General features: G+C 43.4%; 1 protein-coding gene across 3 annotated transcripts in view; it reads right to left on the bottom strand.

The window, feature by feature from the left end:
* kif13ba (kinesin family member 13Ba) overlaps window positions 1–19,816 on the bottom strand; it is a 42,294-nt gene extending 22,478 nt beyond the window's left edge. Inside the window, exons 1-10 of one of the 3 annotated variants that reach the window (XM_047580327.1) lie at window positions 19,758–19,814; window positions 18,486–18,687; window positions 17,872–18,232; window positions 12,345–12,438; window positions 3,714–3,726; window positions 3,126–3,186; window positions 2,421–2,513; window positions 1,977–2,157; window positions 972–1,059; window positions 279–413 (exon numbers count right to left, since the gene is read on the bottom strand). In XM_047580327.1, coding sequence (XP_047436283.1) covers window positions 279–413; window positions 972–1,059; window positions 1,977–2,157; window positions 2,421–2,513; window positions 3,126–3,186; window positions 3,714–3,726; window positions 12,345–12,438; window positions 17,872–17,941 — 735 coding nt within the window. In that variant the 5' untranslated portion in view covers window positions 17,942–18,232; window positions 18,486–18,687; window positions 19,758–19,814. Of the gene's footprint in view, window positions 1–278; window positions 414–971; window positions 1,060–1,976; window positions 2,158–2,420; window positions 2,514–3,125; window positions 3,187–3,713; window positions 3,727–12,344; window positions 12,439–17,871; window positions 18,233–18,485; window positions 18,794–19,757 lie in introns of those variants that run through there. The other 2 variants (XM_047580328.1, XM_047580329.1) reach the window with 2 other exon arrangements.
* Between the last annotated feature and the right edge of the window lie 319 nt (window positions 19,817–20,135).

Genomic DNA, 20,135 nt, shown 5'->3' with positions numbered 1-20,135 from the left:
TACAGTGAACCTTGGATCCCAGTAAGTGACTTCCCAACCTGCCTACCGCGGTGAAAGAAGGCCCCGGACATACTACATCGGCTCCACGCCGTGCAACAACAGCGGCTGCCCCGGCCCGACCCCGGAGCTGTCAGCGGGCTCCAGCCACACCCTGTGTTTTAAAGGTTTCCTCAGCAGTGTTTACAAGACATTTAGTGTTGAAATCACTGAAGTCTTAGCACAGCTATATGTGTGTGTGTGTGTGTGTGTGTGTGTGTGTTTGAGTGGTTACACCTTACCCCAGATTTCAAGTCTTTCAGCGTGTGCGTGAGGATGATGTTAAAGACGGCGTGAGATCGACTGCTTTCCTCGTTCATGTTGGTAGCAGCGACGGTGCGAGACTTGTTCCCCTCCGACATCAGAGACTCGATATCCTGACGAAACGACACGCAACAAATAATAAAAGGAATTTGTTAATATCCCAAACTAGCAAAGGCTGATAATTATACAGACTGTGGATGAAAGAAACTAACGTGTTTCAAGTATAATCAATTATCTGTGTAGTAGAGCAATTTCTAAAATATATGACTTTATATGCATCTAAGTATATTTTCAGTTTTGTATGCGTCTTTTCTTGCTACTATAACTGACACCATGTCGTTTTGGCTCCACATGCACAGTCCGTTGGTTTATTTTTACCTTGTTTATCTCAAAGACTGGTTTTGAGTCTTCTGAAAAGCACAGTACAAACAAATCTTTATAAATAGTCTCTTTCTAACGTGATTAAACGACTATTAAGCAGACAGACATGCTATGCAATCCCTTACAAATCCTTAAAATGTAAAGATCAGTGTAAGAGGGGATGTAAGATGCTGAGCTCAGGTGTCTCTGGACTGAATGAGACTCAGAGCTGTTCGGTAGATGTCAGGGTTGGAGTGGGCATGTGAATCCATGATATAAAAAAAAAAAAAGAAGAAGATAAATGTGCATACCTTGTAGCTGGCCACGGCTAGTCGAGACAGGCCATCCACATAAGGACCCAAAACTTTATGTTCCCTCACCTTCAGAGTCTGTTTTCCACTGGAGAAAAAAGAGAATTTTAAAACAAAAGATTTCTATGTATCCAGTATCTTATCATGTGAGCTCCCTACACTTCACACAGACTGTGTTAGAACTTGGCTCTCTGACCCCGACTCTAACAGGCTCCAGGTTGAGAACTTCATCATTCCCTGCACCACAGCGAGGCGCATATGGCCGTCAGATGGTCGGCTTCTCTTTGGTCCATTTTACTGAGGTTAAAGGTCGTGCAGCGAGTTGAGGTCAGAGGTTATATTGTCTGGGCCAGCAGACACAGCCCAGTGCCCCTGATTTACTGCTGACCCGCTGGACATGAACTGGCCTCGAGCGGTGACTGCAGGGCTCATCTTTTTATGCACTGACCACAGCAGCTGCTGGTACCAGAATCCATCACTGACTCTCCTTGATTTATCAGGCAACTCGAACGTTAGCCCTTCCACCAAAAATGTAGCCAGATAACATATGTGTGGATTATTTATTTGATCATCTGCAGATTATTTTCTCTATTCATGAGTCAATTCATTACTTTATAAAATGTTCCTAAAAAAAGGAGTTTGAGTCAAAAGATTTTATGCTATAAAACAGGTATAAGTACATTATTATGAGAGGTAGTTTGAAGCATGACCTAAACGATTACTTCATTGTCAAACTGGTTGGCGATTATTTTTAGGGCAGTTAACGATAACATCGTCCACATCCAAATGGATTTGCATTTGGAAATGAGCCTTACATTGCTATAACTCAATACAGCTTCCTCCTTCCTGGTGTCTATTTGGTTAGAGAATTTCACATTGAATCAGCTGCATTTGCATCAACGGGATACTGTTACAAAGACAAAATCCGCATTCAAAGGATATCACAAGGATATAACATCATCCTTTCATTTGTAAAGGGGTTGGCAGACCAGCGTGAGCTCATACCCTTTGGGGTCGAGCAGATCTCGGACCTTCTCGTTGTAGATCTCCATGTAGGAAACCTCAACAGTGAAGCTCTCCTCCTCCCGCTGCTCCTTCTGGGTTCGGTCAAACAAAGCGCTGCACAGGCGAGGAATCAGCCCCGGCTGGTCCCCTGAACCCATCATGGTGTACGACTTTCCTGAACCTGCAAACACAGACAAGCGTCAGTCTGAAACATGCCTTACGCACACACAGACGCTGGCATTTGTTTGCACTTTGTTTGCACAGGAGAAAAGTTTCTTGTCAAAACACATCTATACTGACACACCTCTAAAGGAAAACCATTAGCAAAGGCAACACAGAAGTGTTTCACTGTTACATGCCGCAGTTATAAAATATACTGTTTTCTGTACATATATATATCAACATATTGGTCACAGAATACTGTGGTGTGTATTTATGATTTACCAGTTTGTCCATAGGCAAAGATACAGGCATTGTAGCCCTGAAAGGCGTTGTGGAGGAGACTCTCCCCAAGGCACTGGAACACCACCTCCTGACCTAGAGGGAAGAAACAAACACAGAATAGTTCTGTATACATCTGTACTGCATAGTCACTGTTTTTCCTCAAATAAAAACAGAAAGTAAATTAAAAGCAGTGTTCTACATTAAAACCAGAGGCATAGTGCCCTCAAATCATAAAATTTCATAAATTCTTCAATATGATTCTGCTGTTTTCAAACGAATGTTGTTCTGAATTACCCATGTAAAATAATATCGTCCAGATTTTAGTTTGGGTTTTAATCTTTCATTATGGTGCTGCTACATATAGTCTGCATGCAAATGTTTCACAATGAAAAGATTGTTAAGAAATGAGGAATTCCTGTAGCCAGAGGGCCCTTAATGAGAAACAGTTACAAGAAATGTTAAATCAAAACTGACAGGAGCGCATCAAAAACAAAGCTGTGCTAAAACATGAACAAATGTACTTGTCAGACAGAAATAAAGGTCTCTAATGCAAGTCTGCTTCAGATATAGGCCTGTTTCATGTTTCAACTGAGGCAAGCAAATGTATATTAGCAGGTGAATATCACTCTTTAAAGGAAAAAATATATTTTTTTATTTAGAATAAATTAAAATAAAACATAAGCAAATCTCTCTTCAAAAACTCACCTGCAAATTTTTCCTTATCCGTCTCATCCATGGACCAGAAACAGTAATCATAAGCAAAGACCTGAGGAAACAGTGGAAACAGCAGCAGAGTGAGAAATAAGAGAAAATAAGTCTGGTTCTAACTCAAATTTATTCTTTTAACTGACATATCTAACATGTTCATGAACGGACTGGACTTTACATTCACACCAAAGCTTCAGCTAAAAAGTAATATCTTGTTTGTTACTGACAGTGAATCATCACATGTGATCTAGGTGTTATTTTCCTTAACAAGTTAATAATAAGTTCGGTTCAAAAAGCTTTAAACTGAGTTGGCAAATGACTGAGAGGCCAAGGGAAAAACGGTAAAAGTGAGCCGGCCAAAAACATACTCAAAGTTTTCCTAAAGGGTTTGGACTTAATATATTAAAAAAAGACTCTTAATAATAGTTTCACAAACCACCGCTTTGTATTGCTGCCTGCACGGCTGCAGCGTTCACGCACAGAGTAGGAGAAATAGAGCGGTGCCTTTGTTTAACGCAGCGATGATTCACAACCGTGGAATTAGCTCGGTGTCGAACGTATCTGTGTGTTTGTGCATGCAGTTACCTTGGACTGACTCCTGGTGATGTTGGGAGGGTCAAGGTCCACGGGAACATGTGGAAAGACAGAATGACGTTTAGTGCACTTTAAACGGGATGCAACGCTTACACGTTTCTTTCGTACAATTTCTAAGCAAAAATGAGAAATATGAAGAAATATGCACGCGGATCGGAGTGAAGGAAACTCGGATAAAGGTCACAGGCTTTCGGCTTCATTTGTTTGCACCAGTCATGAAAATTAACTGGATATCATCCATGGGTGTGTGTGCACTTTGTTTTAATACGGTGAGTCAAAAACGGTGCATGTGTGTGGATATAAATGTGTCTGTGTGCGAGAGGCAGGGTGGTGGAGCTGATTGGAAACTAAAAGGGAGCAGAGGGCAGAGACAGAGTGAGGGGGAACCGGGCGTAGAAAGGTTACTGTGTCAAAGCCACGCACAGAAATTAATCATGAGGGCAAAAAACTAACTAGCTGGAAGACAAACGCACAAAAAGAAGACATTTGAAGACATGTTTAATCTTTTACAGAGAAACAACAGAAAAGCACATGCAAGCAGACGCATACACTACACACACCCACATACAAACATATCACTGTTATCAGCATTCAGCCAAAAGCAATGTCCTTTAAAAAGTGATCTCCTCAGCACACAGGCGGTCAACGCCATCTGGTATTCTCCGAGGAAATGTCAGAGCGGCCAGATCACGCTAATCTAATTTTAAAGAGCGTGTTATGAAAATGAAAGGCAATAAGAACTTTATAACATGAAACGCAAACAGAGAACTCTCAACGTTCCTTCGGCTCATTAGAGTGAATTACGCCAGGTTTGCTTTTAGAAAGATTTGGCCATAAGATTGTACCATCTTCAAATGGGACTATTAGAAAATAATTACACCAATTTCATATTAATGTGGTGTTAGGACACGGTTAACTACCATGGTAGAGCTTTTCTGATTAGCAGCACAGCAGCATGGCTTTATATTCGGCACATGCTCAGGTTTACACCGTCGGCCTATTAGGTCACTCACACGCAGCAAAACAATGTTTTTTTTCTTCGGTTTTCTTTGGCGACGTTTCGGGAGTTTCTTGGCAAAGACTGATCCATTGCAAAACCACATCTACCGTGTATAAAGTAGTACATATCCCAGACCTTTACGTAGCCGTTTCTGCTACAGAACACAGCCACAATAAGAACCTTGCAGACCGTATACAAACATACAGTCTGGATTATAGTCCGTAATCCTTTTTAGCTCATTGTAGTGATGAAGCAACAGAATATATTGCGCTAGACACCTAACAAGGGTCAATATCAGATGCAGCACTGTAGTCCACCATTGATGTTGTTTGTTGTTGTTTTGAGACGTCGGGGGCTCGAGGGGCGAGGTGATGACATCATCGTGTTGGTATTCAAGCATTCACACGGATGAAAAAACTCAAAAAAAAAAAAAAACTTCAAAAAGGTGCGGTTCCAGTCACCGAAAAATCAGGATCCGTCATGACGGTTGGCAGAAACGTACAAAACTGATGCGGTTTTGCCCAAAAGTCATATTTGTGTAAACGTGGCCTTAAAGCATGAACACACCAGACTAAAATAAAACAACTACCAGCAACGAAGGCTGACTGTGTCGTCATCTCATGTTGCCGGTGTCCGGGCCAAAAAAGCTGCTCTTGAACACACTGCAATGACTACCGCCAACGTACTGTGCTAAGAAAGACCCGGGAAGCTAGAAGGGATACTATTAGCTGGGACGTCAGGGACTAGAAAAAGCTACAGTTGTACGGAACTGGCTCATTCTGAATCATGGTCACAGGTGGGCGAACGGTTTATTAATTCTGGACGAGTATGTCATTGTGAAAATACTTCGATGTATTTGAATGTTCATTCTAGGTAAAACTAAGGCTTTTCTGTGCCCACTCATTCAGTCTTCAAGTCAACAAGATGAATTGGCTGAAAAGCTGGTGACAGTGGTCTGAGTTAACAGCACGGGGCAATAGGCCAAACATCAACACAGTGTACTACCATTCACAACACTTAAACAGAAGAGCAACTCTTAGCTCTGCACTAGCCATGCTGATGACTGGAAAGAAGACATCAAAACATGCAAAACTTGCTAAATGTAATTAGGTTATAAAGGGCAATCTTTTGGTGAACAGGTGGTCTCTGAGGGGAAATGCACCAAAAGCTTACAACAAAAAAACTCTTCCTGTTGTCGTCTTCTTCCTGCACTGGACCCGTCCACAAACTGAAGTGTCAAGTCAGACGATGAGGCCAGAGGAAAGAGACCACCACATCAAACAAAGAAGTGAATAAATCCTTTTGAAGACGACATTCACCGACTCTAAAACAACCTGGTATCATATTCTAAACTTTTTCTTCCCCCTTTTTATTTTGCAAAAACGTCTTCAATACAAATGTCTAAAGCGCATGCTGGCCCTCGCAAAGACAGCAACGCAAGAACACACGCACAAAGACACTCACACACCTGTTTCCTTTTACCCGTGCACATTCTTTATAAACCACCAAAGCTGCAGTCCTCGCACAACCAGCCAGAGATCTGCAACACTTCATATTTCACTGACGTTCCACTCTTGACGTGATGCACTCAGAGAGCAGACACAGACTGAGTGACTCTGATCTGGAGTAACTAATAACAGTAGCTGCTCAAATCAGGATGCAATAAGGGCTTCTACTATACTGCACTATTTTCTTCTCCATACACGCCCCAACAATCAGTCGGTCAGTGTTTCTGAGGGTTTTCAGCGTTTAACGCCGAGTTAAACTGAGCTAAAACCCCAACCCTCTAAAAGAACAAAGGCAGGAAGCGGGGCAATTCTCTAATGACACCTCTGTAAAGTGAAATCTTCATAGATGGGGTCACTTTAAGCACAGATTTGTCAAACACAAGGCCCTAAACCACATTTTTAAATCCTTTTCTAATTTGAAAACGCTAGTGAATCCCAGATATTTTAGTTTCTTTGCATCTCTTCACAGCCAACTACCTCCCTACAGCGGCGTCTCCCCTTCGGCTACGAAACAATCGTGACAGGTTTTGACATACGTAGCGGTGACAGCTGTCATGACTGCTTGAAAGACTGTACGCGAGAAGGGGTCACCCGTGTATTGCACTCACACATCCATTAGCGAAGCTTAGGGCTCCCCTCCCCTGGCCAATGACAGCAGAGAACGGGGTGGTCAGGAGAGCCGTGAACCCGCCCCCCACCACCCCCTCGGTCCTCGGACGCTTCCATTCGTCCGTCCTCTCCTCGGCCCGCTCCTCCGCTCTGATCGCCGTCATTTAAAAAATAACTTAATGCATGATTGCTCCCGCCCTCCTCTCTCCTCCTCTACTGTTCTTGCATTCTGTTTTCCACTCTCTCCCGGACCGTACCATCCGCACGCTGCGCAGGGAGGAACGAGGGTGGAGGATGGAAAGAAGGTTGAAGGTAGCCGGGGGCTTCAGGGAAGAGAGAGGCTGGGCCTGAGACTGGAATGTTAAGCTGAAGCACAAAGGGCAACTGAGTAACGTAGCACATAGTACGTACCGATGGCACATGACAACGGGACGGGCTAACGGTTGAGTGCAGACCACGCTGACTGCTATGTTATGGAACAACAAGGCCTCACATCCTGTAAATATACACACAAACTGTATGTTCCACGCTACATGAAGTGGGTTACACATCTACAGATGCCATGTCAAGACAGTGGGATGTACAGATTTCCAATATAATCCAGTGCAGTAAGGAAATTATGCAGAAAACTTGACTTGTAAAGTACAAATAGTGAACACGTTTAATGCTAACCATCCTCCATCATGAGCCAATTGAGTAATGGAACCACCTGTATACAAACGAGACGGTCCCACTTCCCTTCTGGCGTGATGCATGAAGTCAAACGTGAATTCGATGCTAATTTCCTAGACTCCGGCTTCCACCCTCTCACACAGTCAGCACTGATTAATCAATTGTTCTGCCACCTCACACTTTACATGCTATTTGCACTAGTAATAAACACTAGCTTAACACACGTTGTTCGTTTGGTTATTATGCAACGCTCTGTGTGTTATACTGCACCCTGCATGCTGCTATCAACATACCCAGTACTATACAAAGCTAGTCTACTGCGGCATATTCTAATTATAATAATGTGGTGAAACAATAAAATGAAATTCTGTTCCGTGTACACTTGCTGTACACATGAAACGAAAATAAACCCTGTGAAAGTGTAAGTTAATGGGGGATTTGGGATATTTGTATAGTGTGCGACTATGCAACTACAAAGGACTAAAAGCCGTGATTAGAAAAGTTACTACATGGGTTAACTGTGTACAGCCCCATGCTTCTGAACAGCAATCATTTTAACAGGCAACAAAAGCCTTGATTTTCCACTAATGACTCTTTTTTGTTGTTGTTGTTTTTGAGAACGCAAAATGAGCTGCTTGCTCAGCACTTGACGCAAAAGTCGTCGCTGTCTGAGCTGCAACCAGCAAAGGAATGCCTCACACAACATTACCGGCTTATGATTAAAAGGGTTCACAATGCTCTACTTTTTTTTTTTTTTTAACTCTCTTATTCGCCACATTGATGTTGTTAACTCAGCGGTGAAGTTCCACGTGACAAAGTGAATGGAAAAACCGGTATAAACTCGGACATGACTGTGACGGGTTCAAGATGACAAAATTCAGAGGAGGAAAATTATGGAGAAAATGAATAAGCACGGTCTGTCAACGCATGACAGTCTCTTTCCTTCATTTCTAAACCTGTCATTATGTTAGTGGACTGTTACAAACTCCCATAACACGGTTGGTTCAAGCGAGGTTTAAGCATTCACTTTACAGCACATTTACATACATACATAAAACACTACAGAGCCCTCACTTCAAAAACAAATCTCAGCAATCACTATAAAACCACACACAAAACATCCAACATCAGTTCAAGACACAGGGCCACACAGTCTCTTTTGTGTATCGTCTTGGAAACCAAGCTGCCCGTATTTGCTTGCTGACATCTGACAGGAGACCGGTCTTTGTCAGAGTGTGTCAACATCCAGCTTCACTAGCCCAATGCAAACAGCCTCGGGTCATCATGCAAACCACAGTGTCTGGCCAAATGGCAGCGACGGTGTTAGTTGTCTGTCAAAGCGCCCTGGTCCGGCAACTCAGGCTCTGGAGGTGAGCGCAGTTCCAGTTGTTTCATCGAGAATCGGAGAGGCCGGGCGCAACGGCGCATTATTCAATCAATTTTATTTTGAGAGCAAAGCACGGCCCCAAAAAAAAAAAAAAAAAAAAGCAGCACGTAGGAAAAGCAGAACACCAGAGAAAATGTTTGTAATATGTGCGACAGGCTTGTGTGTGTAAATCTTTGCTGTAAAGTTTGTAAAGAAGTAGTTCATTGTATCGTTAATTTGTCTTTGATAGACAAGATTAAAATCGCCCCTACAGTGCGTAAAACAGGGGAGCAAATGAAGTGTCGTCTGCCCAGTGTACACCGCTGGTGGAAAAACTGAACCAGACAAAAAGAAAGAAAGAAAAAAAGGAAATGACCTTGAAGTCCTTTCAAATGGCATAATGGGAAGTTACCAAAGGAGAGAAGCTACAAAAACTAACATGTGAGCATATTTTGATCAAAAAAGCCTAAACCATACATTATGTAGTATGGAAAAGTTAAGTAGACAAGAGGTCCACAACAAACTAAATAAAAGACAGAGTGTCCTAATATCTTTTTCTAATGAACAACAACATAAAGTTTAACAGCTAATTAACTATTATACAGCCTCTAAGAATAAGTCCTCCACTTGTTCTCAGCTGAATAACAAAAAGGGGGGGATTCAAATTAACGAGAACTATAACTCTAAAACTGAAACAACAAGTGCTAACGTATTAGCTGCAGGGCATTCAGCCAGCCTTATAATCCAGCTATAATTCTGTCTGCCTGAATGCATTTACTAACCAGGAGCAAACTCCACAACAGAGATAATGAACACTTTCGAACAGGAGCTCTTCTTCTTCTCAGCTACCACTAGATACCAGATCAATAGCAGCGGCTTTCCCCTCGCTCCAGACGGAAAAGCCTTTCTGACGGGGCCAAGAGGAAGAGAAAATTCTTCATTTGTATTTAAACAGAACTAATCCTGAGCCATCCCCCACAAAAAACAACACCAATGCAGACTCTCTGAAAGCTGTGCCTGAACTGAGAGATTAGGAGTTAGCCTAGCAGAAGGTGATTACACACGCCATAGCAGACGATGAGCCGATAACTTTCACTGAATAACAGCACATTTAGTGGGCGCTGGAAATAGCCCTTCATTAAAACAACACACACATCAGTTTGTAGGGGTCATGTTGCTTGGGGTAAAATCCAACTTCGAAAATCAGATTTTGATCAACTCAAAGAGAGTAGAAACCTAACAACGTGCAAATATAGTGTCTGGCAACACTGCATGGCTTCGTTTTAATAAATGATAAAGGATGCGTTTGTTCACACACACGACTACAGCTACTTGGAAAATTAAAACTGAAACCATCGCAGCTATATTGTGCTACTGCACACGTTCCCCTCTCCGTACATGTTGTATGCACAGCAATATTTGCTCCATTAGGGCCGCAGGTCAATGACTTCTGACTCTGGACACGCTCCCATGACATAAATGAAGTTAAATAAAATCAAATGACAGCAGTAATGCACTATGGAAAGGAGGCCAATACGTAAGAGGGTTAGAGGAAGCGGAGCAGGATGCACCTCCCTGTGGTGAGTAATCTAGGAAATGAAGATCATTTGAAGGTACAATGGAGTCAATTAGGTACCAAAACTTAAGTGAGTCATTAAGCGCATTTAAAATAGCACACGTTCTCGTCCTAACAGAATGTAATGGAAGTATGTCTTGCGCTTTTAAACAAAGGAGAATCTCTGTTGGCTTAAGCAAACAGCGTGCACCTGCAACATCCGAACTTCATTGCATGCTTCCTCTGTGCACCCACTCCAGTCGTTCTCAACTTAACAGCCCAAGTAAAATACTGAGTAAAAGATAATCCTCTAATGTAAACACTATGTCAATGTAACTCGGGCCCAAACAAATAAAACGAGAACAGCATCTGCACGCTGAGGGCCGCAGTCAGTCGGCCCATCCTCCTGTCACTTCTCGCCCCTTTGTCACCGGGAGACGGAAAGAGAAACCAGGGCCGAGCTCTTGTTCGGTCCTCCATAAAAGTCACCGGAGGAAGTTTATGGTCGACAGATGCTCCACTAAATGAGGCTTTTTTCCCCCCTCTTCCATCTTCCTCACTCAAGGAAGGGGCTTCACGGTCACCGGCAGCGACCCGGAGTTAACCTCCCCACTGTGTTGCCACGGAAACGGAAGAGTTGAGAAAAAAGGAGGAAGCCGGTCGGTGGGGAGTTACGACCCGGCGGAGCGAGGGAAGAGAACAGCAGAGTGGAGACTTTGCCTTTTCATGTATAATTGTGTCTGTCTGTGTCTCTGCGCTGCTGTCTTTATTCGAGGCCTCGTTCACACACACTCACACACACACACACACACACACACACACACACACACACAACGAAACACACTCCCGTCTGCTCCTGAACCTCTGCGTTATTGACTGCTTCTGATCCAGCCGTCTGCAGTCACAAGGAGATCTTTCTTTCACACGCAGCTGGTTCGCTCCAAGATGGCGGGTCAGTAGTTTAACATGTCCTGGAGGCTCCCCAGTACGTGATAAATTTCACCATAAATAGTTACGGTTCATAGCAGATTTTCACTGGAGTTTAGGTGGCCTGATCCCCAACGTGTCCGCCCAGAGGCTTGACCACTACAGATGTCACAGATCTGACAACGCGCGCACTTGTCTCATCTGCCCTGATGTGCCCCGAGTAACGAATCCTAACAAACCCTTTGTGCCTCCTTCAGTGCAGGGACTGAAAGACGCGACCCAATGCCTGACTTAGCATTACCCGCTGACAGCTGCTGGTTAGCAAGATGAGGCCGAGTGACAGCCAAAAAAGGGGAAACAAGCGACAAGTGATGGGAGTTCAAATCCGCCTTTCTTCGAGAGGCCCAACAGGTGGTTGGTCCGCTTCCTGCCAAAAACTACACGATGAGGACAAAGAGACATTCCAAACCAATCTGAGAAAATAGCTTTTGAGAAACAGCGATTCGGGGAAGGCTACAAGGCAATTCCCAAGGCACTGCATATTACAGGAAGTGTAAAAAGTACAGCGCAGCTGTAAATCTACCTAGAAACTGAGTGTATACATGTGAAACAGAAAGGGGTCACTGGCCGCTCATGAGAAGACACAAAGCTCCACGGCTGGATTATTGAGGCTGTTCAAAATCAGACATTGTGGATCCTCTCCAAGCCCCTAAAGCATCATCAAGTTTACGCTGGCCAAGAAGCAATAAATACATGCACCATTATCTATTGTGATGTTTTCTTTTCTATGTATAATCATGGATGAACAGATTTCCATCACTGGATATTGAAATTGAATGTAATTTTACAAACACTAAACCACTTTATTTAGTACTCCCCAAGATGGAAGCCCTCGGTGACACATTATTTCAGTAGCAACGGGTTTGTACATGAAAATAAGTCATTGAGATTAGTCAGAACTTAGTCACACTACTAACAGACTTACCTGGAGTCTGCTTTTCCAAGGTTGGCTCCCCCAGGATGGAGGATCGTCTGGTTCTTCATCATTTCCACAACACACTTAGTGTTTAGTTCCTTTTCTGTTGATCAAACAAGACAGTGTTACCATTAGAGCACTGCAACTCACAACACGCACCCCAGTCACCACTCAGTTTCCAAACAGTCATGATTATGGTTAAAAAAAAAAAAAAAAAAACATTCAGCGTCCCGTGTAAAGGCTGGATTTATGGGCACAGAAACCTCGCCAAACATTTGATCCGTTTCTAGTCTCTGCATCAGGTATCGATCGAAAGTTAAGTAACAGCTGTAAGTTCAAATAACTGTGGGAGCAGGCCGGGAAACACAGACTGTGAAAAAGACCTTTTACCTCTGAGTGAGCATTAGGCTAATCAATAAAACAGGACTTATCCAGGCCCTTTTACACAACCTCTGTTTTTAACCCTGGCCTGTTCGTCACAGGACGCAGCGCTCAGCCTTCAATTCACCAACCGGCCATTTCCAACTCAGCATGAAGAGTGGTCACATCTCTTTGTCTATTCAGGTATTTGTCTCTATAATCTGTCAGCACACAAGCAGCCCACTGATGCTACTTAATTAAGATTGTAGTACCACTGCATTGCCAAATACAATCAGGCGATATGCTTTTTTAATAAAAAGAAGAACTGCTCCTAAAACTGCAAGGTAAGCATTATTGCAAAAATGCAAAAAGGAAACTGGAGAACAGCAGCAGTGAAGCTGTGAAGTCTCTTCATTCACTGGTCTTGTCAGTGAACCATAAAGGTGGTCGTGCATGAGCTAGGTAATGTTAGCATGTCCTTAGCATCAGAAGTGTAAGTGGAATTTCAAAGACAAATTTACCGGTAGCAAAATCATATATGTTTTACTTGTGGGAATTATTAACAGCAAACCAGGACCGTAGCCAGGTTCACATGGAGACTTTTTTCTCATTCTGATTGAAGGGTTCAGGTCACCTGTTTACATGTGAGGTGATCTATTCTGATCTGATGTTTACACGTCCCTCTACCTGTAACCACTTTACAGACGTGGGAGAAACGCAGATGAAAACATGCCAAACATGGTTTTTCGTCTAATCAGCACAGTAGCTGCAATTTTTATTCTTAAAGCAACAGCTTGATTCAGAAAGTTTGTGGGGTCATATCCACCTTTCCTTCTCTTTCGGTCTTCAAGGTTTTCCAGCGGTTCCAAATTTGTTCCACGCTTCCTGGCTTCAATGAATTTCTGAATTTTTGAAACGTCACTGCACATTTAAGTCAAGACAGAGCATGATCAGACAGAACAGAACACTTTGATTTCTACTGAACAAACAGCAATAGGATTTATTTTTAATGGAAATGGTTCTAATCAACCGCGTATCAGCAGGTCACATAATCCAGACCATTATCTCAGCAGGAAGTTTATTTGTCAGACTTATTTATTATTTAACCGAGTTGATAAGATAAAGATGGGGCTGTGATTCTTAGCACCCATGAGCTCCCCCTTACAGACCATCTCTACACTGCCATCCTGCGCACACATGGAGGTCAGAGGTCAATGTTGCAACAGTGTTCCTTCAGCTGCAAATCACTGTTTGCTCAAGGACACTTACCGATAGTAAATACTAACCTTCAACTGCAGGACCTTGCTCAGGGCCCCCCATGTAAATAAACGCCCAAATTGCTCAGCTGGCCTTCAAACGGGACCAGTATTTTTACCACTTTCTTTTATGCATTTCTGAGGAAATCCCTCAAGCAAGACACCAGCTCCTGAACGGTCACTGGGCCCCTAGTATGACTGCCCACTGCTCCAAGTCCACTCACTGCTTTTTATGTGTACAAACTGAAGGGTTAACGCGTATTTACATTCACAAAATATAGTGCACACAAAAAGAGAAGTAAGCATGAAGTGTTACGTATTGTGTTGGGTGTTAAGGCTAGATTCATGTAGCCTGTAGCCAGATATTAATAATATTTAGACAATGCAAGATGCTTTAACAGGCAACTCTGGCACAAAGGAGACAGATGTCAATGATCATTGTTGCCATTGTGCAGTAGGTTTGCAAAAGTATGCAAGGGTGTAAATCATGAGCAAATGCGTTAGGACAGGAAAACGTTCTGTAGTTTCAATTCCTTTCTTCTTCAACAACTGCCTAAACATGATAACGTAACACAAGTGTCATTTTACAGTACGTCAGCCTTCAGTTGCATTTCTCAAGGTGAATGTAAAGCAGTATAGTACATATAGACCACAAGGTAATAGATACGGTAAAGCAGACAGCTGCTTGCCATGTGCCAATGCTACACGTTTAACAACAAGCTGAACACTGAATGTGCTACGTGGAGTTGATTAAAGTGTTTAGAGTCCAGCAATTTCAAATACACTATCCCTCAGAGTGCGCTGATTTCATCAGACAACTTATTGCTTTGGTGATGAGTGTAAATGCTCAAAATCTTTGCTAAGCACCACTCAGCCACACTGTCCCGGACGAAAGTATTTCCAGCTGCTGTGTAGGTGGACATCAAGGCTTTATTTTCTTTTGCATTCCTAATTATAAGCGCTGTCTTTTCCAAACACACTTAACCATTACACGCTGACACAAATGCGGCCACTAGCTATCATTTCCCTGACAGAGATACAAAAGAGAATCCCAAACCTGGCCAATCTTTGCATCTGATGAGAGGCTAGCGGTAGCCGCCCAAACCAGAAGAACTGGGTATTTCCATTTAAATTGTCTGTTTGGAAAGACTCAGCACTACTGTTCCTGGCAGGAACACGGGGGTAGAGCCATGGAAACTTAGTGGTCAAAGGTCAGAGGGCCTGAATCACCCTCCGTTTCTTCTGCTGTCAAGGATACTCCAAAGCAGAAAAGTGGGGTGAGCCAAGAGTGAATGACAAAAAAGACAGTCGGAGGAACGGAAGATAAAGGTAATCTGGAGAATGACAGAGATGAAGCGGGTTTTTACTGAGAAGGGTTTCTGCTCTGCCATCTCTTCTTCCGCTACTGCCTACATTACCCATGTTCCCCTTGTGCAAATGCCGTGCTTCCTGCTCAGCTGAGGGGAAAGTGTGATGCATTATGGTCGAGAGGATAAATGTACCCATTGTTATCTGCCTCTCGTTGCTCCATAACCAGCTCCCACTTTCCACCAGCCTCCTCATGGGTCTTTTCCTGGGCTACCGGTGCTGAGGTTTGGCACAACAGCACAGACATCAGCCAGGAAGGCAATTGGCCGTGGTGTTGCCGTTGCCATGCCTGAGGTTGCTCTGTTCTTCGAAGGCCTCAGCCATGGGAACATGGAGCATTATGCAACCTTAGCAAATACTCCAGACTCACTCCCTTCCTGTCTTTGTCCGGCGAGGCAGCTACGCCACCTCTCCTTCTCAAACCTGGGATACGCGGGGATGGTGGCCTCGAGGTTAAAGAAGCCTAGTTATTCTTTTAGAGCCACAGCTCTGGCTCACAACAAAAGCTGGGAAAAAAATGTGAGAGCGAGGAAACCATTTAACTACTGCCTCTGCGTCCCAAAGCAACGGTTCGACAGCAGGAGTCAGAGGAAGAGCTGTGGCCGAGCCGAGCAGCTCAAAGGGGTAAATGCGGCGAGACCTGAATAACAAAAAAAAACTCGGAAAGATCACGGAAAGGAAGTTTTCCAATCATTGATTAGATTTTTGAGTTTACCTCTTCCAAAGCGCCGCATGAAAGAGACGGCTATATCCACTCAGGGCCAGTTGGTTTTTGGATACTTATGTGAAATCATAAAAATATTACATTAACACAGAAGCCCTATTCAGACAGAGAACCCGACAGAAAGTCATTGGAAACCTGGCACTGCTGGTTCCATTCCTGCCCCCTTTAGCCGTCCAGCAATTTGCCAGTTTGCTCTCTTTCACCAAAGCTCTGACTGGCTTTCTTTTGGTGAGTAATGAAAGACACATGCAGACATTTCTGTGTGTACGCCATTCAAGGCAAAAACTCTATATAGCTACTGGTAATGCAGATTGACTTTGACCTGGCTTCACATCTACCTCCACCATCTAGAGTTTACAGAAGGGATTCAAGGATGACGTTAAGGTCGTTGCTCGCCCGTGTGGGGAGGGTTTGACAGTTTAACAACTGGAACCAAACAGAAAGGAAGGTGACTTTGACTCGTGAATCTGTCTGACAGCTTGCAATCACCTCCACCTGCCGGATCAGAGCACACATACCCAGAAACTCAACACAAAAGGGATGGGGCAAGAGATTTGTGTTTATAGTAAATACCTGCCGCTGTCAATTCAAATGTACCTGATCTGACACAGATTTCTGCTAATTCTACTCTACACCCCCTCCTTCACTATGTACATATCAACAACCTCAAAGGTACCTCAGATATATGCAGTCGAAGTCACATTTCTACACTGACACAAATGTATGATCTTACAGAGATCCACTACCAAAACTGCATCTTTCTGCTTCAGAGTTTCTCCACATTAGTTCACGGTGAATCCCACGGTGTTGTCTAAGGCAACAGCGTGGTGCTCCACTGCCTTGATCTTGTGACCGACATCTCCAGCCCGGAGGGGGTTAGAGAGGGGCACACGTGATTCATTTCGCCGGTTGTCGGTCAACCATAGCTCTGCCTTAGCAGCTCCTGCTCCTCCTCCCCTTTTCATGGGACACATGGTATCCCACGGCACAAACACGACTTGGCAACGGACCAAGAAATGTCATCTGTGCCTTCCTATGTGGAGCCCTGAAAATCTGCAGTATAATTGACCAGGGAATTTGAGCATGCATCAAGATCCGTGCAACACTGTGCCTTTGTTATCCGGGCTATTCTTATAATAGAGACGTAGCAGACCGGGAACGACCAACGTGTACATGCAGGGAGCGAAAGGAAAGCCAGTGCTCAGAAAAACACATTATCATTATGCACTCGCAAATGATGCGCAATGATGCTCCACAAACACAGTTGTTTTCTAACCATCCTCAATTTAATGGCACTTTAAACAAGTCACAGGTGGAGCAAAGAATGCACTTGCATCTCAATCGCCCGGCAAATGAGACGAGGAGTCTAGACCTTTTAACCGAGGAGCTCACGGAGAAGCTCGGCTTTAAATTAGGCTGTGTGGCAGCTCTGTGCAAACACGTGCCATCCAGTCTACGGCTTTTTATTAATCCGCAACAGCTCATTTCACTAATGGGTGGTGATTTCTGACCGCCAAGTCCATTTCTAGGAGATTAAATAGGGAGAACTTAAATCAGGCCAATCTCCTGTAAACAATACTATTGTGAGAAGCAGTCGAACTCTGAGGTTGTCTACGCATCAGTTAAGCTACAGATAGCACAGTCAACAATACATGTTTAATTTTAGCGGTTCCATGTTGACAACATAACAATCAGTGTAGATGTGATATGTCAGCTGAGGACCGTGCAAATAGAGGAAGTATCCCTGCACGGGATTTGTATTATTATTATTATTTTGACACACAAAATAAACAGCCACCCAAATCTGATCAGTCTGGACCCCTCTTACCTCTCCTGTTCATAGGCCGTACACGAACAGCCACCTTGACATTGGAGTCGTCCAGGCTGGGCTCCCCCATGCTGACTCCTCACCCAGACAGGGAAAGCAGCGCGGATCCAAAATAAATCAAACAATCATCCAAAAGCCCTGCAAATGTTGCGCTAGCCGGACTCTCGGCCAGCTAGCTTCTCGCAGCCTTGCTCCATAGATCAGGCATGTCCACTGTGGAGGGGGTTAAAAACAACAACAAAAAAAAAAAACAACAAAAAAAATAAAAGCTTGGGCAAAATCCCGCAGGAAGCCAGCCGCCGTTTATTCTCTTCTTCTGTTCATATTTCCAGGCTAATTTAGATCCACATGGGCGTGGAGCCTGGAAAGGGAAAGGGAAAGGAGAAATGTTAAATCAGGCAGAATCTTACAGCTGCCCGGGTTTGTGTCTGAGCAAACATATGCTATCTGCAAGGCAAAAAAAAAAAAAAAAAAAAAAAAAAACGGGCTAGCCAGCTAATTTGCCAGGCAAACTGAAGGGGAGAGCAGCGGCAGGAAAGGAGCACGTTTTCACCATTTCCTACGATTTGACCGCATAACACCCCCGGTCAGCAGCCGATCCCCGAGCAACGTACCGAGGTGGGTTCATCCCTGAGAGGTGACACCGTTATTACCAAACGAGTACGACAACCGAGAGGGATCCGCGGAGGAGATCTGCCTACTAGCGGCGGTGCACGACGAGCTTCCCGACGGAGTCCTCCTCCTCCGACCTCCCTCCCCGAAGTGTCGAGCTACAAACAGACTGCAGCATCCGCCCTTCCGCCTCGGGATAGACCCCTTTACGAATTAAAAGCAAAAAAAAAAAAAAAAAAAAATGTCCAACTTGAATAAGACAGCTTGCTTCCCAACTAAAGTTTGCAAAGCTAACTAATTTGTACCGCTTTTGCACACTTTATACCTTACGTTAATGATATTTATTCATGGCTTCCATTGTTTTTACGTCGCCAATATTAGAATAAGAAGTTTTTCTAAATCAGTAAAGACTGTATTGCCAAGTATATTCATACATAGCACAGCAATTTGCCTTGGTGTAAGACAATATAAAATAAATAGTGAACATACCCACTCAGTACAAAAATATAGTGTACATATTTTGTGTATTGAGTGTGTATATGCACTGTATAAACAGTATATACCGTGTGTATACAGTGCACACTGTATATACAGTTTATATACAGTGCATACTGTATATACAACAAAAGGAACATTTACTGTGGGATGGTGGTGAGTTTGATGTGGTGACGTGTGTTTTATTGTCCGGTGAGAAACAATGAAATGCAGCTTGGCAGCTCTTTGGTTCTGGAGCAGTAAGAAATATAAGCTGCATAAAGATAATGCTGGTATAATGAGAGGGGGAAATAGTAGCATTTAAAATGAGAAGCCGGGGACCGTGACAAAACAGCGGCTAAGTAAAGCTAAACTAAGCTAATTAAATAGTCTTTTAAAAGCAGCGTTAACCAGAAATTTGAGTCAGACTCCCAGAAGTGAAATCAGCCACTGGCTCAGATTCCGTTGCTTCACCAACTTCTGCTCCCACTGAAAAGTTTGACCGATTACTCATAATAACCACGGGTTCGTTTTCTGTTCTGTATCTGTTTGTATTTAGTACCTAGAATTAATTATCTACCGAAAACGTCCCCAACGTATTTCTTAAATCTGTGGTTTTAATCTGTGGTTTAGAGGAAGTTTCCCCCCGTGTTACACCAGCCCAGCCGGGTAAAGTTAGTCCATTCATAACTTTTAACTTTTACACTCTCTAACCAGGAGGGGAAAAAAGTCCACTTCAACTATTGCAACCATGTTCTTTTAAAGATAAAACGTAGGAGAGAAAAAAAAGTTCTGTTTACCCAAACGTGTTCAAGATTTAAGAGCAGCCCTTTCCATCTCAGTCACGCGACACTTCCGGTGACCACCGTCAAATGAGCTTCCTGTATATTTCAAAATAAAGTCGGGTAAATTTAATGTGTTTCATTCACATTGCATCACACGACCAAATACCACGTCAATTAATATCACCCTTAATGTCGTGGAGCGTTGGCGTTCAGGACCCTTATTTTGCATAGAAATCACTGGTGTATGAATCATGCAGTGCTTTTATATTTTTACAATAAATAACAACATACCCATGCACCCAGCTACACGTATACTCTCATCATTGAGGACAGACCGAGAGAGACGTCCTCAGTATGTGAAAACATGAGGCGAGGATTAATTTACAATTCCCT

Source organism: Mugil cephalus, chromosome 3, assembly GCF_022458985.1.
Source record: "Mugil cephalus isolate CIBA_MC_2020 chromosome 3, CIBA_Mcephalus_1.1, whole genome shotgun sequence".
In the NCBI taxonomy this organism is placed as follows: domain Eukaryota; kingdom Metazoa; phylum Chordata; class Actinopteri; order Mugiliformes; family Mugilidae; genus Mugil; species Mugil cephalus.
The sequence above is the reverse complement of the archived record's forward strand: the minus strand, read 5'-3'. Positions and strand labels throughout refer to the sequence as shown.